We start from the raw sequence: 19,388 nt of genomic DNA, 5'->3' as shown, positions 1-19,388 counted from the left end.
AGCCTGGATTGATGTCTAGTCCCTCTTAGTCCCAAGAGCGAACAACCCCCAAACAAAGAGCACAAACAAAAGACTTCCCCCCACCAAGATTTGAAAGCATCTTGTCCCCTTATAGGTCCTCTGGTCAGGTGTCAGCCAGGTTTACTGAGCTTCTTAACCCTTTACAGGTAAAAGAGGCATTAACCCTTAACTATCTCTTTATGACACCTTCGCATTTACTTGAATGCTGTCTGATGCAGTACCCCTTGTCAATATCCTCTCCTCCAGAAAACTATCTGAAATAAGTAAGATCACCAGATTTTGGCTACAATCTTGGAGTGACAAGCTATGACTAGGACTTCTCATGCTAAGGTTTCTTTCTTCTCTTTCTTCCTTTGCATTCCAAGATCTCCATCAGATTAATGCTGCACAAGAAAACTGAAGTTCCCTACTCAGGAAATTGAGCATTTCGCAACTAGGACGTAATTTGTGGATTAAAAGTATTTCAACAAATTATTACATGGATTGATAGCTTTGTGGCTAATGAGGCACTGGGCACAAAGTTCCCCAAAGAGCATCGCTATCCCATTTAGGTACCTCATTACATTTCCAATATTCCCTGAAGCTAGCTACAAACATCCCGGGCACCTCAGTGTGCGCTAAACAAATAATTTGGCTGCATCCTTAGGAATTTTCCATACATAAAAATGATTAGCCCTCTCATTCAGAGGAGTTCTGTATTCTGCAAATCAGCTACATTCCACTCTTAAAGAAGCAAAAGAGAATGTCATCTCTGTTTAAATAACTCAAGCTTGAAAGAGCAACTTTTTTATTTGGACTTTCTCACCATGTTCCCCATCTGAAGATTATTGGCTACATTCAGAAGAAGAGATTCTCCATTGCTGCACACGTTGCGTAGTCATTCACTCTTGTGCAAAATGAGTACAAAGGGAGGATGTTCTGGTAGGGTAGCATTTTACATGTTGTGCATTTGTGTATGAATACACAAGGTGCAAAGCAGTGGGAAATCAGGTCAGACAGTCAAGACTGAAATTCCAACTACTCCTTTTAGAAGTTTTCTTAGACCTTCCAAACTGCTAACAAGCCTGAGAAAAATTTCTTCTAACAATTATAGTAATTTAGTTCCAGGAAGCATGATCTCATGTCCTGGATAAGAAACAAGTTCTCTTAATAACCCTTTGGAGCTACTGTATACAGTTTCAGTACTCCTATTCTATCAGCAAATTCTTTGGTTCAAGAAAATAAAGAGAGCTTTCCTTCAAGGGTGTTTTTCACCTTAACCATCAGTAACAGATGTCTTTTCCCAATGCACAACTCAATTAACAGATAAGTTTAAATGCAGATTCTTCATTTCATCCTCATATCTTAAGACTGATTTATAGCTTCTCTCTCTTCAAGGTTACATCTTTGCACATGTACCACCAGAGATTCCAGAGACTGTTTCTTTCCCTTTTTTTATTTTTCAGCATTAGTATTTTCAGTTTGGTGATTTTCACCAAAGTAATGATTATAATAGCTGCTGTGTTGAGGAAAGAGGCTATCCTGCTTGGATGATTGGTTTGAGAGGGCAGTAATACCGGCACAAGAGGAAGGAGTCCACAAAGTGAAAATACTAGTTTAATTTTTAGGATTTATTGTCAACCTAGAGAAGATGTGCCACCTGCTAAGGTAACAGGCAATGGTCAGGCAAGTAGCAAGCTGAGAATGCTACTTATTACAAAAAAAGATACTTGTTTTTATAGCTACCTTGTCCTCCACAGCTCTGCTTGTCTGTTTCATCGATCTGCAGTGTCTACTCATAAACCTAGAAAGTAAGCTTCCCGAGGTAAGAACTGTCTTTTTGCTATGTTTTTACAGTGGCTAGCCCAATGGGACTCTGATTAGGGCCCCTGTATACTGATGTAATTCAAATTATATATAAATGAAACAGCTCACCTAGGGGCACTGTTAGTCACAAACACAAAAAAGCCATTTTAAAATTGGAGTTATAGGTAAAGGAATAAATTGTTTCAGAAAAAAATGTTAAATATTTCTCTGGCACCCTCAGGCCCACGTCACAACAACTGAAGTCCCATTCCACTAGGCACTGTACAAATACCTAGTGAAAGGCAGTCACTGTGGACAGGACACTTGGAAGGGGACACAGCGATAGAAAAAGTGAGTTCCTCAAAGTCACACAAGAATTTAATAGAGCTGGATTATAACCCAGGTTTTCTATTGTCTCAGTGCTGTGTCCACTAAATAAACTTATTTCCCAATTCAAATGTGACTGAATAGATTTCAATCAAAAAGTGAAGATTTCTTTTCCTCTGCTAAGAAGTTTCCATAACCTTTTCTTACATTTTGCTATTTAAAAAAAACACTGACAAAACAGCTCAATTTTAAAACTTCAGTCTTGTTTCGTGTCTGAGGTGTGGAGGGAGCCCTCACCAAGGACTGGTGACTAACATATCCGTAGGTTTAATAATTAAGATAAGGAAGGCACCATGAAAATAGCATACTGAACATTCATTATCATGAACTTCAGAAAGACAGTTTGATTTTTATAAAAAAGGTTACATATCTGCCAAAGAGCATGGAATTCAGGATGTGCACTGCTTAACAACTGCTTCCTACAATAATTCTAATTTTTTTTTCAATTCTTCATCAGCACATTGGTATCACACATGCAAATAATGATATGGACACCAGTTTAAAACAAGCTACATTAACTTGTTTAAGCTTATTGATGCAGTGATGTGTGAGAATGCACATGCATATTATATTATAATCAATGTCATTCAGAATTTCTTCCTTGGTTTTAAGTAACTTCGTAGAGATTGATGCTATTTGATTATGTAAAGCAGAAATAATTTTAATAAGTAAATCACAATAATATCCAACTGGACAGATATTCCATCAGGAAATATTTTGAAGGGGATGGGCACAAGGGAACTGCTGTAACTCCTTGATTTGGACTGAGGCTGGCTCTACACTTTCCTAGGTGTAGAGTGGCTGCAGTAGTGCCACTAATCTGGTTTAAGAGAGCTCCAAGGAAAGCAAAGGTAGCGTCTTCTGGAAGGCCCAAGGTTCACTGGAAAACCAGGTAATCCAGTGAGAAAACCTTTCATGAGTTTCTCTATTTCAGTATGCCCTATGAACTACTGCATATGCTACTAACAACTTGCAGTCTGTTGTTCAAACTGTGGCACTAAAGACATCAGGAATACTCACTGGGATTTCTCTGGGAAATGTGAGCAACTTACCTCCCACTATGTAAATGGATTTTTTTTTTCAAGCAGGCCAGCATAAAATTTCACATACTCCACAAGGTGTTTCTCAATATTGCTGGAATCTATTTGCATTTTCTATACTCTAATAATATTAGTTTTATTTTATCCCTACTGTATTTTTCTAACTTTCCCTTAAGTTTTCAATTCTTAAAATGTTAGTAATAAAATAGTTATATGGCAGAAAATGGAGGAAAAGATGCAAGAAGAATGTGAGTGAAAATTACGGCTGAAAAAAGTGCGTCACTGACTGAGCAAAAATTTTCCTGATGGGATCTAAATATAGCAAGAAAGAAACTATTTGAATTTAGGGCCTGAATCATCTTCCTTAAAAGAAAAAAAGTAAACTGAACTTCCATGTAAATGTTTTGGTTTCCTATGGGGGAAAAAAATCACTTTTATATTACAAAAGAGAAGAGAAAAATCTGACATTTTACATTGTGCAGTAAGGTTTTAAAAGAAAAAAAAAATCTAAAATTTCTCCCTTAAAAAAAAAATTCATTGGTATCGCCAAAGCAGTTTAAAAGCTTGTTTCCAGGGTTGCCCTTCTCACTTCTCCAGGTTATAAAAGGTAATATTTACATATTCTCTGAATCCAGCCTTAACACTATTGAGCGTCAAGGCTATACAAGATATTAATTTGGTTCTAGCTCTTCATAAATCATCCTGTTTGGGGGGGGGGGAGGTGAGGGGGGCAGAATTTCCGTATCTCTTGGGTATTTTTAAAAAAAGGTCTACTTACTTTTGAAAGATGATGTTCAGAGGAAAATCCCAAGCCATAGACAGTATTCGCCCTGCTGTCTGCCCATTGGCCAAACTTCTGGGATGTTTTAGTAAATGTCATGTTGGGGGTGATAGTGCTATTAATTATTGCCTGCAAAGAAAATGTAATAGCAGTTGTAAGAAGCTTTCACCGCATTTTAAATAATGGAAGATCCATCAGCCAACATGCAGATATATCCAAATATTTGGGTATAGTTACATGCTCTCAAGAGAACTCTTTAGCAAAGCCATATATAACTGGTAGCCATGATTTAGAGGTGATACAAACTGTTCCAATCACATCTACAGTTATTAAAATGCAGAGTGGTATTTTTTTCTAGGAGAGATGCCAATGGGGTCAGAAGAAAAAAAAACCCACCAGATTTTGTGATGTGTACGTTCATGCAGCATTCTAAAGACATACTGCTAAGACAGCTGTTGTCTTACACTAAAATAAAAGCTTCAAAATCTGTGTTCAGAAACAAATTTTGTAGTTTTTGGTACTCTTCTTATTGTTCCTTTATGTGAACATGGCTATCATTAATGAGATAACACCTACCTATAGGGAAAAAACCTCACATCTCTGTGTTTTAAATATCATGGAATATCAGGGTTGGAAGGGAACTCAGGAGGTCATCTAGTCCAACCCCTGCTCAAAGTAGAACCAATCCCCAACTAAATCATCACAGCCAGGGCTTTGTCAAGCCTGACCTTAAAAACCTCTAAGGAAGGAGGTTCCACCACCTCCCTAGGTAACCCATTCCAGTGCTTCACTACTCTCCTACTGAAAAAGTTTTCCTAATATCCAACCTAAACCTCTCTCACTGCAACTGAGACCATTACTCCTTGTTCTGTCATCTGGTACCAGTAAGAACAGTCTAGATCCATCCTCTTTGGAACCCCCTTTCAGGTAGTTGAAAGCAGCTATCAAATTCCCCCCTCATTCTTCTCTTCTGCAGAATGAACAACCCTGTTCCCTCAGCCTCTCCTCATAAGTCATGTGCTCCAGCCCCCTAATCATTTTCATTGCCTTCTGCCGGACTCTTTCCAATTTCTCCACAGCCTTCTTGTAGCGTAAGGCCCAAAACTGGACACAGTACTCCAGATGAGGCCTCACCAACGTTGAATAGAGGGGAATGATCACACCCCTCGATCTGCTGGCAATGCCCATACTTATACGGCCCAAAATGCCATTAGCCTTCTTGGCAAGAAGGGCACACTGTTGATTCATATCCAGCTTCTCATCCACTGTAACCTCTAGGTCCTTTTCTGCAGAACTGCTACCTAGACATTTGGTCCCTAGTCCCTAGCAGTACAGGGGATTCTTCCATCCTAAGTGCAGGACTCTGTACTTGTCCTTGTTGAACCTCATCCAACCCTCTAATTTGTCTAGGTCCCTCTGTATCCTATCCCTACCCTCCAGCGTATCTACCACTTCTCCCAGTTTAGTGTTATCTGCAAACTTGCTAAGCGTGCAGTCCATTAACGAAAATATTGAACAAAACCGGCCCCAGGACTGACCCTTTGGGCACTCCACTTGATACCGGCTGCCAACTAGACACACAGCCATTGATCACTACTCGTTGAGCCCAACGATCTAGCCAGCCTTTCTAGCCAGCTTATAGTTCATTCATCCAGCCCATACTTTAACTTGCTAGCAAGATAACTATCAAAAACTTTACTAAAGTCAAGGAAAAATACTGCAATATAGCACAGGATGGATCAGTTACATACGCACAGCAAGCTGCAAAGGTGTATGTATTCCTCTGTTGCATCTGAAGAAGTGAGGTGTTTTTTTACCCACAAAAGCTTATCCTCAAATAAAACTGCTAGTCTTTAAGGTGCCACTGGACTCCTTGTTGTTTTTGTGTATTCCTCTGTTACACATAGCACCAAAAAAAAGCAGCTATTGAGTGAAATTTTGGCCCCACTGAAGTCAATTGACCAAGAAACACTGGCTACATAGTATTCAGCAGAAGTTATTCTGTACTACAGATAATATGAAATGTGGCAGTGTCCCTTTGCCCAGGTCTTTATAAACTACGTCCGACTTACTATTTAGGCAACCTACACTAGTTATTGCAAATACACAGAGAGAAAAGAATGGCCTAGTCTCATCTGCCTTTGCAATTATCCTGGAGTAGAGGAATTGCATGAAAAGGCATATGAGGTTTCAGTTTCACTGTACAAGAAAAGCTTCTGGTAGTGATCCTGGACCCATGCCCCCTCTGGGGCAGAAGTTCTGACACTTGGTATCTTCCTTGGCAGCAGAACAATTCTATCAATAGATGAAGTATCAAGTTGGTGATTGATTCTTGTGGCGACCACTCATGGCCTGTGATAGACAGTCTGTTTAGGACGTATGTCTGGTCACTGCTGACTTCCAGGACATGGAGCACCACTGATGTCATTCTATGTAGGTGACAACATTTCCAAAGTGATTGCTTCTTGACAGAGGGGGAGATGAGTGGGCACCCCCTTGCTAATTTACATAATACACTGCAGCCTGTCAATATCTGCAGTGAGTGTCGTAGAACACACCAGCTTGATGACTCTGAGCTCTAAGGCTATGTCTACACAGCAACTAGACACCCAAGCCCATGCCAGCAAACTTGGGCTCATGGAGCTCAGGCTGCAGGACTGTTTCATTGCTGTGTAGACTTCCAGGCTTGGGCTAGAGCCTGGGCTCTAGGACCCTGAGAAACAGAAGGGTCCCAGAATTAATCAGGAACATACTGGAAGAGCTACTGCACTTTCAATTCACACTCTGTTTTGCATTCACTTTCAAGAGAAGACAAGCCTCTAATCATTTTGCACGTAGTACCCACACTAGAAGAATTGGACCTTTTTCCTGGAGACATCAATTGACTAAAAAAACCACCATTAGCAAATCAGTGCTAGCATCCTCAGTGTTAATTCATAATAAATCCAGTCCTATTGGATTTAGTTATTAAAAACAGAGGGGAGGAGCAACTCTGGAAAAGCATTGATTTAGTCAGTGAAAGACACAGTAAAGTTTTTAATAACCTCCACCACAAGCACCTATAAAACAAACACTCAAGACAGTTTCTCAGGAACCTTCCAACAAAAGCAGGCACCGCAGAAAAAAGGGAAGACTACGACAAAACAAGTTATTGGCAATTTCAGTTTGTTCCCTTCCCCATCCTAAGAACAGATCAGTATGTGCTACAAATATTTTAACAAAGGTTCCTCACAAAAAAATAAAATCTCTCCTTTAGCCTGTGGTAAACCCTGTGCATCAGGGCATGTGTTTGCAGAATGTGTGGGGAGAAGGGACAGCAAGTGAGGAAAGAGGAGCAAGGGCTAGAGAATTTATTACTTTATGAGTTCTCATTTAAACAAAAACATTCTGTAATGATAGCCAAATGAGGAGACAATGCCATGAGGCAAAACAAACTTATAGTTAAGTGCACTTAAAAGATGATTACTCACCTTTGTAACTATTGTTCTTCGAGATGTGTTGCTCATATTCATTCCAATTAGGTGTGCGCGCGCCACGTGCACATTCGTCGGAAGATTTTTACCCTAGCAACACTCGGTGGGTCGGCTGGGTCGCCCCCTGGAGTGGTGCCGCCATGGCGCCGGATATATACCCCTGCCGACCCAACGGCCCTTCAGTTCCTTCTTGCCGGCTACTCCGACAGAGGGGAAGGAGGGCGGGTTTGGAATGGATATGAGCAACACATCTCGAAGAACAAAAGTTACAGAGGTGAGTAACCGTCTTTTCTTCTTCGAGTGCTTGCTCATATCGATTCCAATTAGGTGACTCCCAAGCCTTACCTAGGCGGTGGGGTCGGAGTGAGATGTCATAGAATGTAGTAGAACTGCTGATCCAAATGCCGCGTCATCTCTGGACTGTTGAACCAATGGGTAATGTGACGCAAAAGGTGTGGACCGAAGACCAGGTAGCTGCACGACATATCTCCTGGATGGGTACATGAGCCAGGAAAGCAGCAGATGAAGCCTGAGCCCTGGTAGAATAAGCAGTAAGGTGGCTCACTGGAACATAAGCCAAGTCATAGCAGGTGCAGATGCACGATGTCACCCAAGATGAAATCCTCTGGGAGGAGACAGGCAGGCGCTTCATTCGGTCTGTGACCATGACAAAGAGTTGGGGTGTTTTACGGAAGGGCTTTGTTCGCTCGATATAAAATGCGAGCGCCCTACAGACATCTAGGGAGTGCAGTTGCTGCTCCCGGCGTGATGAGTGTGGCTTCAGGAAGAAGTCCGGAGGGAAGCTATTCTGGTTGATATGAAAGGCCAAAACCACTTTAGGGAGGAAGGCCGGATGTGGTCGCAACTGTACCTTGTCCTTATGAAACACTGTATAAGGGGGGTCCACCGTGAGAGCCCGAAGCTCTGAAACTCATCTTGCCGACGTAATGGCTACGAGGAACGCTGTCTTCCAGGACAGGTACAGCAGCGAGCAGGTTGCTAGTGGCTCGAAGGGAGCAGTCATAAGTTTGACTAGAACTAGGTTGAGGTTCCAAGTTGGGGCGGGGTGGCGTACTTGTGGGTATAATCATTCCAAGCCCTTGAGGAACCTCGAAACCATGGGGTGAGAGAACACCGAGCGGCCGCTCTCCCCTGAGTGGAAGGTAGAGATGGCCGCCAAGTGCACCTTCAATGAAGATACTGCTAGGCCATGCTGTTTGAGAGACCAGAGGTAATCCAAGATGGTAGGGACTGGTACCTCGGTGGAAATAACATTATGTTGGTTGCATCAGCAGGAGAAGTGCTTCCACTTGGCCAGATATGTTAACCTAGTGGAAGGTTTCCTACTACCCAGGAGCACTTGTTGCACCGAGGCAGAGCAACGTAACTCAGACTGGCTTAACCACGCAGTGAGGTGAAGAGACTGCAGGTCTGGGTGGTGAAGTCTGCTGTGGTCCTGAGTTATGAAGTCCGGGCAAAGAGGTAGAGGGATTGGGTTGGCTATCGGCAGGTCGAGTAACATGGTGTACCAGTGTTGCCTCGGCAAGGCTGGAGCGATCATGATCAGGTGGGCTCTGTCTCTGCGAAGCTTTAGCAGGACCCTGTGAACCAGTGGGAATGGTGGGAAGGCGTAAAGCAGATGGCTCGTCCACGGTATCAGAAACGCATCTGAGATCGAGCTCTGGGAGAGACCTTGGAAGGTGCAGAATGTCTGGCATTTCCTGTTCTCATGGGAGGTGAAGAGGTCTATGCGGGAAAAGCCCCACTTCCGGAAAACAGAATGGATAACAACCGGACAAATCGACCACTTGTGAGACAGGATGGATCTGCTGAGTTGATCCGCCAGAGTGTTCCGAACCCCTGGGAGAAAAGATGCTACCAGGTCTATTGAGTGGGCTATGCAGAAGTCCCAGAGCTGAATAGCTTCCTGACAAAGCAGGGGGAAGAATGTATTCCTCCCTGCTTGTTTATGTAAAATAGGGCCATTGTGTCTCAGTGTTCACAGACAACACAATGGTCTCATAAATGCCCTTGAAATACCTGGCACGCAAGGCGGACTGCTCTCAGCTCCCAGACATTGATGTGCAAGGCCAGCTCCTGAGCGCGGAGATGTTCGAAATGGGCACCCCAGCCAAGAGATGACACGTCCGTTGTCAGGGTCACTGAACGCTGAGGCGGATGGAATGGCATCCCTGCACAGACCAGGGAGGACGTCAACCACCAGTCCAGGGAGCCTAGGATGCTCGGGGGGATCATGAGGATCGTATCTATACTGTCTCTGCCCGGGTGGTATACCGAGGAGAGCCAAGTTTGAAGGGGACGGAGACACAGTCTGGAGTGTTTGGTCACGAACATGCAAGCAGCCATGTGACCCTGGAAGCCGAGACAAGTGCGAGCTGAAGTTGTCAAGAAGTTTTCTAGGCCTTGTATAATTGATGCCATTGCCTGAAACCGAGGCTGTAGTAAGCAGGCCCTGGCAAGACTGGAGTCCAGAATGGCCCCAGTGAACTCTATTCTTTGTGTGGGAACCAGAGTGGATTTCTCTATGTTGATCATCAGGCCTAGTCACTTGAATAGGTCCTTGATGATGCTCAGATGACGAGTGACTTGGGTCTCAGAGGCCCCTTGAAGGAGCCAATCGTTGAGATACGAGAAGACATGTATCCAACGACGACGGAGGGAGGCAGCGACTACAGCCATGCATTTTGTGAATACTCATGGGGCTGTAGAGAGGCCAAACGGAAGGACTGTAAATTGGAAATGTTGACGGTTGACCACAAACCGGAGGTGCCATCTGTGCAGAGGGTAAATGGCAATGTGAAAATACGCGTCCTTCATATCGAGGGCGGCATACCAGTCTCCCGGATCCAAGGATGGGATGATGGTCCCCAGGGATACCATGCAGAATTTCAACTTTATCATGAACTTGTTGAATCCTCGCAGGTCTAAAATAGGTCTGAAACCTCCCTTCGCCTTGGAGATTAGGAAATAGCAGGAATAGAACCACTTGCCCCGAGTCCTTCGGTACCTCCTCTATAGCTCCCATGGCAAGGAGCATCCGTACTTCTTGCAAGAGGAATTGCTCGTGAGAAGGGTCCCTGAAGAGGGACGAGGATGGCGGGTGGGAGGGGGGCGCGAAATAAACTGGAGGTGGTATCTGAATTCTACCGTGCGTAGGACCCAACGATCGGAAGTTAGTTGGGTCCACGCAGGGAGGAAAAGGGAGAGGCGGTTGTAAAAAAGGAAGGGAAATGATCCTGGGAAATAATTGGTACGCCGTCCTCGGGTGCGCCTTCAAAAGTTTGGTTTGGGTCCCGCGGTGGTTTGGAGGGACCCTGATTCTGACCCCCTTGGGGTCCAGATTGCCGTCTGCGACTGCCTCGGCCGCGCCTTCTGCCGAAGTACTGTCGTGGCCTAGGCAGGGGGTAAGGGCGGTGAGGCTGGGGGCGAAAGGATCTGGCTGAGTCAGCGGTGTGTGCATCCTGAGCAAGCGCATGATCACCCTATTGTCCTTTAGGCTTTGCAGCCCAGGGTCAGTCTTTTCAGAAAATAGGCCTTGGCCATCGAAGGACAAGTTCTGTATGGTGTGTTGTAATTCAGGTGGAAGGCCTGACACCTGAAGCCATGATATTCGCGTCATGGTGATTCCTGAAGCCAGAGTCCTGGCTGCGGAGTCGGCTGTGTCCAGCGAGGCCTGGAGAGAAGTTCTCGCCACCTTCTTCCCTTCCTCCAAAAGGGCAGCAAACTCTTGGCAGGAGTCTTGAGGAACTAACTCCGTGAATTTTCCAACCACCGCCCAGGTGTTATAGTTGTACCGGCTAAGCAGGGCTTGCTGGTTTGCCACCCTGAGTCGGAAGCCCCCAGCAGAGTATACTTTGCGGCCCAATAAGTCCATGCGCCTAGCCTTCTTTGATTTTGGAGCAGGAGCTTGCTGGCCATGGCGCTCCCTTTCGTTGACTGATTGCATGACAAGGGAACAGGGAGGAGAGTGCACGTACAGGTACTCGTACCCCTTAGAGGGCACCATGTACTTCCGCTCAACTCCTCTGGCTGTGGGTGGAATAGACGCTGGAGACTGCCAGATGATATCCGCATTTCCCTGGAACCTACTAATGAATGGCAAGGCCACTCTTGTGGGGGTGTCAGCTGACAAAATATCCACCACAGGGACCTCTCTCTCTGGGACCTCCTCCACCTGAAGATTCATATTCAGGGCCACGCGTCTCAGGAGGTCCTGATGTGCCCTCAGGTCAATTGGAGGAGGGCCCGAGGAGGATGTCCCCGGCACCACTTCATCTGGGGAGGAGGAAGACGAAAGGCCAGGGACAAGAGGATCCTGCGTGGACTCCTGTTCTTGGGCAACATCAGGCTCAGGTGGGACCTGAATGGGAGCTTCCTCCATACCCGCAGGAGGGGGGCAGCTGACAGTCGCCTCCAGCATCTGGTGTTCCGATGGTACGGAGCGTGATGGCACTGGAGGCGCACCTTGGGCTTGGTGATATGCCCAAGGTGTCCAGAAGGACCACTGATGAGATCCTTGTTCTTGGGCCTGGGTCTCCTGGAAGACTCAGCTGGGCACATCTGAGTCACGGTCCTGTGCATAGGAAGCACTGTCCGCATGAGATGACACAGATGCGTGTCGAGACGGCCACGGAGGAGCTAAAGAGCCCTGGGAAGGGTCTCCATCTCTAAATGATCTCTCTCTGTGCGGCACCAGAGAGCGGTACCGGGAGGTTGACCGGGATCTCGAAGCTCGACATCTGGAACGGCTGCGAGAGGCACGGTGCCGGGAACGGTGCCAGGAGCTGGATCGTTGCCGAGAGTTCCAGGCTGGTGAACAAGACACTGAATGGTGCCACGAGTGCGACTGGTACTGAGATGGAGAGCGGTGCCAGAACTGCGAGCAGCGTCGGGACCGGGATCGGCCATGGGACCGCGATCGTGATCGGTGCCTCTTGGCGGTGCCGACAGAGGATGGTCTCAGCAGGGCAGGCTTGCCAATCGATTGTATAACCCGCACCTGCGGTGCCAGGGGTTGAGGCAGCGCAGACTCTGTCAGCGCGATCAGCTCCCTCGCCATGGAAAAGGTCTCTGGCGTGGAGGGAATAGTGAGCTCAATCACGATGTGCGCCAGGGAGCTTTCAGACACAGGATTTGACGGCCCTTGTGGGACTGGAATTGACGGTGCCGAAGCAGGCGGTGCCGCGGCAGGTGTCGGTGCCGGGCGATCTGACTTAGGTGGGTGCTCCAACTGTGGTGCAGGCGGCACGGAAGCAGCAGAAGTCTTATGTTTCTTAACCTGCGGGGAGAGGGAACAGTGCCGAGCAGACATCTGTGCCGGCGACGGTTGGTGCTGAGGGGCCTTAGCGGTACCGGTGTGATCTGGTGCCGAAGAAGCGCTTCTCACTGATGCGGACTGTCCGGGGCTCGGTGCCGAGGGCGGCGGAGTAAAAGCTGCCTCCATCAGGAGCTGTTTGAGACGAAAGTCCTGCTCTTTCTTTGTCCTTGGCTTAAAGATCTTACAGATCCGGCACTTACCCGAGAGATGGGATTCCCCGAGGCACTTAAGACAGGAGTCATGGGGATCTCCTGTTGGCATCGGCTTGTGGCAGGCCGAGCACGGTTTGAAGCCCGGTGAACAGGGCATAGGCCCCGGTACCAGGTGCGGGGAAGGGGCTAATCCCTGAACCCCTCTCAACTATAAAACACTAACTATATTATAGAACGAATAAAACTAACTACAACTATAGAAATTATAACTATATACACAAGAATTAGTAAGAGAACTACGAGTAGCTAGGGAAGTGGAGATCAGCTAAGCCGCGCACCACTGTTCCAATGACTGACACAGGCGTTAAGAAAGAACTGAAGGGCTGTTGGGTCAGCAGGGACATATATCCGGCGCCACTCCAGGGGGCGACCCAGTCAACCCACCAAGTGTTGCTAGGGTAAAAATCTTCTGACGAACGTGCACGCGCACACCTAACTGGAATCGATATGAGCAAGCACTTGAAGAATTATAAGTATCTGGACTTTGTTCTTGAAAAATATGTAACGTACATGAAGAGTTTAGCACAGTGCTCAGTGTGTGTAATCTGAAATGGGGCAGATGTAAAAAATATTTGGAGTGGGGAGTAGGGAGAAATATATACCAATCTCCCATACTGGGAGATTTGAGAATATCCAATACTTTGTGTGATCTGGTATATTCCAAAAGCCAAAAAACCGAAAATCTGCTCTTCAGATGTGTTATTAACACAAAGATTAAAGAAGAGGAATTCTTTCAGGTACAGATGACTTAGTAATACCTTGAGATAGGAGGCATTGCATCAAAGGCAGGGAAAAACCACCCCCATTCTCTTCAGGTTTGTGGCAGAATTAACAAAGGCTTCTTGGGCAACCCTAACAACCTCCTCCAGCACATGACTGTAACAATAAAACCAACCAACCAACTTCTCTGTTTGTGTTCCTACAAACTGATGGAGAGATTAATCCTGATGTAGATTGGTGAGGTAATCAATCCTCAAATGCCTTGCATTCAGGCTGGATTCAAGAGGGATAAGTGCAACCAAGAGCAGGTACTTTGCCTGATGCAAGACATAGAAATGCATTTGAGTCAGGAAAGAAAGCAGACACAGTACTTAATGTGATAAGCTACCATCAGATCAACGTGTAGCATGTTGGGCTGACTGCCAAGCTGCTATAAGTTATACCTTGCAGGCAGATGGTGCAATTCATACAAGAAATTGTTTAGTAATTGAAGTGTCAGATGCCAAGTCAGGGAGAAAAAATATGAGTAGTCAAATAGCTCTGCAATGGCCTTCCACAAGGGTCAGTTTTGGTCCCTATCTGTTCAATATATATGTAAGTAGGGTCTGAGTGAGCTCTATCCTGACATCTAGCAATGAGCTGTGGATGACAACTGCAGGAGCTGATCTTGTTTGCATAGGCACACCCACCCTGCCTAGGTGCTCAGCATGATGTGATTGGTTGCCCAAATGATCACTTTTGGCTAGTGCTGAATCCACAATCTTCTTGTTATTGGGGCAGCTGTAATAAAGTGTTGTTAATCTTGTTGTGTGAATCAAGGGCAGCAGAACTGTGCTTGGCATACTCTGATTGAGGAACTCACTCTCAACTAAACACAGAAGACATGGGTTCCAAAGTCCAGTGAGTTGAGAGAGGGTGGGGACAGGTACTTGTACCTGGTGGAATGGGTCCTGCTTAAGGACCTGTAACAGGGTACACTCACCTCCATTCAGGATAAATGGACATAATCAGATATTAGGAATGACAATATACAAAAACCTGTAGGAGAATACTTCAATCTCCCTGGACACACAATAGCAGATTTAAAGGTAGCAAAAAACTTCAGGACCAGACTTCAAAGGGAAACTGATGAGCTTCAGTTCATCTGCAAATTTGACACCATCACAAAGACTGTGAATGGCTTGCCAACTACAAAAGCAGCTTCTCCTCCCTTGGTTTTCACACCTCAACTGCTAGAAGAGGGCCTCATCCTCCCTGATTGAACTAACAGGACAATCAATTTCATTTTAAAGAAAACTGCATTTTTTATCTCCTCTAAATTGGGTTGGGTTGGAATAATAAAATAGTTTTCATGTTTTCCTTTCAACTGAGCTTATCCGGCTTTGAGGAAATAAGGTATATATCTGAGCTGTTCTTTTCACTGACTACACAGAAGACAGCTGCAGTCAAATATTTTATTTTGTACTAAAAGTAATGGTAATATTAATTTTCAGTTTCTTCAAAAACCATAGCAGTGAAGACCCACTTTAAAAGCCTCATTTTAATCTATATTTACCATTAAACAGATAATATTATAATACTTAACTAGTTTAGTTTACAACAGTTAAATATAAAGATTCTCTCCAGCAGTGATATACTCGTGGCTGGCTTATGAGTCACACTCATGTGGCTCCTGGTGTCTTCAAACCTGAGCAGCACTCTTCTTGTTCTACATTAGCTTTCGCAAGCCCATATCTCAGAAAGAGCAAGCACAAATAACTGGAATTCTCCCCACACTGCCCAGTATTTGTGAAGGAGTTAGGAGCAAGTGAATTGGTACACAGAAGAGTGCCAGTTTGGAATGGATGAAAATGGTTTCTTTTTGTAAAATAGCTGCCAAAACATCCAAAAATAGGCTTCATGGAATCACAGGTGCCGATTCTGTGGGTGCTCTGTCCCTGGAGACGGAGATGCTCTACAGTGACGGAAGAGCTCTCCCGTCAGTGTAGTTAATCCACCTTCCTAAGAGGCAATAGCTATGTTGGTGGAGGAAGCTCTTTTGCCAAAATAGTGCAGCCTACACAGGAGTTAGGTCGGTATAACTATGTCGCTCACGGGTGTTGACTTGTCAACCCCCTGAGTGACGCAGTTATACTGATATAGGTCTGTTAAATAGACTAGACTTTGTGTCACAGATAAATATAAGATGGAACAGATTGTTTAGCATAAATAGTTAACACAGATTTCAAGGGACCATTCAAGATGAAGGCCTCTTAATGGGCCATTTCGCCTCAAATGGCTCTTTGTGGCTCAGAAGCTTGTGTCTCTTTCCAACAGAAGTTGATCCAATAATAGATGTTACCTCACCCCCCTTGTCTCTCTAACGTCCATGGCTCTAACTACACTGCATACAAAGAAATTTTTTGTCAAGGTCCACAACTCAGAGCTCTATGGTGGCCACAGTCTTCCACCATAATTATATCAATCTTCCTTTTTACAGGAGATGGAAGAAAAATAACATTTCCTAAAACTAGTACATTTCTGTTGAGAAGTTCTTACTGGCTTAAAGATATACTTAGTGACTTCAAGGGCCTAAAAACAAAACAAAAACCCACAGCATGCCTGGAAAGTGGGGTGGTGAACTCCTGGCCCCACTGAAGTTGATAGGAGTTTTGCCATTGACTTCAGTAGGGCCAGGACTTCACCCTTGTCTCTTACCTCTGTCTTTATGATCTTGCCTCTCTGAAGTTAGATCAATTACTTGCTCCTTGGAAGGGAAGGGATGCTAAATTCTTTTCTAGGACTCTGAAACACACAATCTACCTTGTCCTTCTATACTGAAAGAAGGACAGGAGATACTTGATATGGTTTTAATCAGTCCGCAACTTTATTATTAGATGTCTGAGACTACCCCGTGGGGGTGGAGGGGGGGGAAGTGTACAGTACCGGTAACTCCATGATCGTACAATATCTACCCAGAGGCTTCCGCCAGCCCCTCCCTTTTTCCATCAAGGTCCTCCAGCCAACCCACTGCTAGGACTCTACCATCCCCCTCTCCCCAAATGAGTGTTTAGGTGGGCTATCAAGAAGCAGGTGGTTCCCTACCATGCCAGTCATAGGAGCCCTAAGCACCCCCTCCCTCCCAGTTCCACTCTTTAACCAATACTATCTAAAAGTCTTTTATCAAGACATTTATCTGATCACTGTATCCCTTCCCTATGGAATATCCGCCCCGGACATCCACCCCAAACTTACACAATGAGTTGTGACATCATAATTTAACTCCCATCCCATCTCACCATAACAAAGCCCTGCTGTGGGGAAGGGGAAAAAACCTGCACTCCACCTAAGCCAAATCTGGTGGTGAGGGAAAAATTGCTTCCCAGCAGTCCTAGAAAGGAGCGGCTAGTGCAATGCCCACAGCAGGTCCTTACCAAACCGGGTTTTTGGCATCTCAAGGGAAGGGAGGGTGGGTGGTGCTCCACCTGGTCCGGGGAAAAGGGGCTTCTTCCACCAGGCTTTCCACTTCCCCAGCCTTTCCATCCCTGGGGATGAGTCAGCATTGCCATGCTGGTCCACTCCCTCTTTTGTAGCACCTTCTGAGCCCCTCTCTCATCTCCCACCTGTAAAGTCCCTTTCCCCTTCCCCCAGCAAGTTGGACAATGCCCCTCACTGTTCCTCTCCCTCCTTGCTTAAGGTGTGATATCGTCATTTGCATACCTGAACTCTCAAAGAAAGGTCTTCAGTGCAGCACCATAACAGAAAATAAATTGTGTAGTTCCCCAGAAACAATTCCTTCTCAAAACAGTAGTTTTTCCTAAGACTACCATAATGGCAACATCAATTTCGGGTGCAACAAATTTGAACTAATTTGGAGTTTACCTGTACTCATTAAGAATTACTTCATATAAATCAATAAACAAGAGATATGTCATACTTACATAGCACTTCGCATATTCAAAGCACTATAGAACACTTGTTCTGAGACTTTTGCAAAAACTAAATGAAGAACTAATCACCATTTTGCATTGGAGTTTATTATCCTAAACATGACTCAGAGTGAACAAAACCTAATTAAATTGGGAAGTCGGTGTCCACTAGTTTAAAGTAACAATGCTACATAGTATCAGAGGGGTAGCCATGTTAGTCTGGATCTGTAAAAGCAGCAAAGAATCCTGTGGCACCTTATAGACTAACAGACATTTTGGAGCATGAGCTTTCGTGGGTGAATACCCACTTCGTCAGATGCATGTAGTGGAAATCTCCAGGGGCAGGTATATATATGCAAGCAAGCTATAGATAATGAGGTTAGTTCAGTCAGGGAGGATGAGGTCCTGTTCTAGCAGTTGAGGTGTGAAAACTGGTTATTCACCCACGAAAGCTCATGCTCCAAAACGTCTGTTAGTCTATAAGGTGCCACAGGATTCTTTAATGCTACATAAACCATCTATTCTTTCCTCTCTTCAACTGAAGAAGGGTGTGCTTTAGGTCTTATTCTGTGCATTTTACAAAAGCATCTTATTAACATATGGTCCAGATACCACTGTGTGTGGAAGCTACAGTTTGGAAATTAGAGAAGGCTGAATTTAAAAATATAATTGGCTCTGGATGTACAGCTGACCCTTTAGAAAGAGTATGACCTGCTAACTGATCAGTTCCTGAATATGAAGGTTAACTTCTTCAGAATTAGAAATAAAGACTGCTACAGAAGCCAGCTATTGCTATGCACTTCAATATCACGAAGTGAATGCGTACTCAAAAGTAGCATAAATTGTATCTTACCTATGTAATAGGAAGACCCATTTTTAAAGAAATACTTTTTACTTTCTTACCTCTTACCAAATTCCATTTTTAAATACGAGAATGTGGACTGCTAGACAGAAGGTTCACACTTTCCCAGCATTCACCATCTCTTCCTATTCCTGGTCTTTCCTTGTTCCTGTCTTCTTTCAAGAAAACTTATTTGCTTATGACCCTTATCACTGTAGCAGCCCAACAACAGAAAATTTTAATTAGGATGAAAGATCTTAAAATCTTTAGAGAGTATGCTGGTAGTAAAATAGCATGGGTTTAAGGTTTTGAAAACGGTACGCTTCTGTCAGACAGGGTGAAGTAGCAGTAAGTATGGAACATTTACTCCTTGAGCAAATGGAAGGAAGATATGCAATTTATTTTTGAGTGACAGACTCCAAGATTGTTACTTTGTGAGGTGGAGAAAAACCAGAAGGAACTAGAAGAGGAGCTTTTAATTTACAGGAGACTGATGCAGTGTGACTTATTTCACTTAACTCTGGTCACCCAGGAAAAACCTTAACCAAATGTACAATAATGCAAAGTAATGCACATTGGAAAACATATTCCCAACTATACACACAAATGATGAGGTCTAAATTAGCTGCTACCACTCAAGAAAGATCTTGGTGCCATTGAGGTTAGTTTTCTGAAAACATCTGCTCAATGTGTAAGAGACAAAAAAAAGTTAATGATAGGAACCATTAGGAAAGAAACAGACAAGGCAGAAAATATCATAATGCCACTATATAAATCCATTGTACGCCCGCATCTGGAATATTGCATGCAGTTCCGGTTACCCCATCTCAAAAAAGATATATTAGAATTGGCAAAAGTACACAGGATGGCAACAAAAATGAC

The 19,388-nt window shown here is 44.7% G+C and overlaps 1 protein-coding gene across 1 annotated transcript in view; it reads right to left on the bottom strand.

The window, feature by feature from the left end:
* Nucleotides 1-19,388, bottom strand: part of HOMER1 (homer scaffold protein 1) — a 170,141-nt gene that overhangs the window by 105,149 nt on the left and 45,604 nt on the right. Inside the window, exon 3 of the mRNA XM_075066994.1 lies at nt 4,012-4,143. Coding sequence (XP_074923095.1) covers nt 4,012-4,143 — 132 coding nt within the window. The remainder of the gene's footprint in view (nt 1-4,011; nt 4,144-19,388) is intronic.

The sequence above is a fragment of the Chelonoidis abingdonii genome, chromosome 6 (genome assembly GCF_003597395.2).
Source record: "Chelonoidis abingdonii isolate Lonesome George chromosome 6, CheloAbing_2.0, whole genome shotgun sequence".
Classification (NCBI taxonomy): domain Eukaryota; kingdom Metazoa; phylum Chordata; order Testudines; family Testudinidae; genus Chelonoidis; species Chelonoidis abingdonii.
Note: the sequence above shows the minus strand (reverse complement) of the source record. Positions and strands in the feature narration are given on the sequence as shown.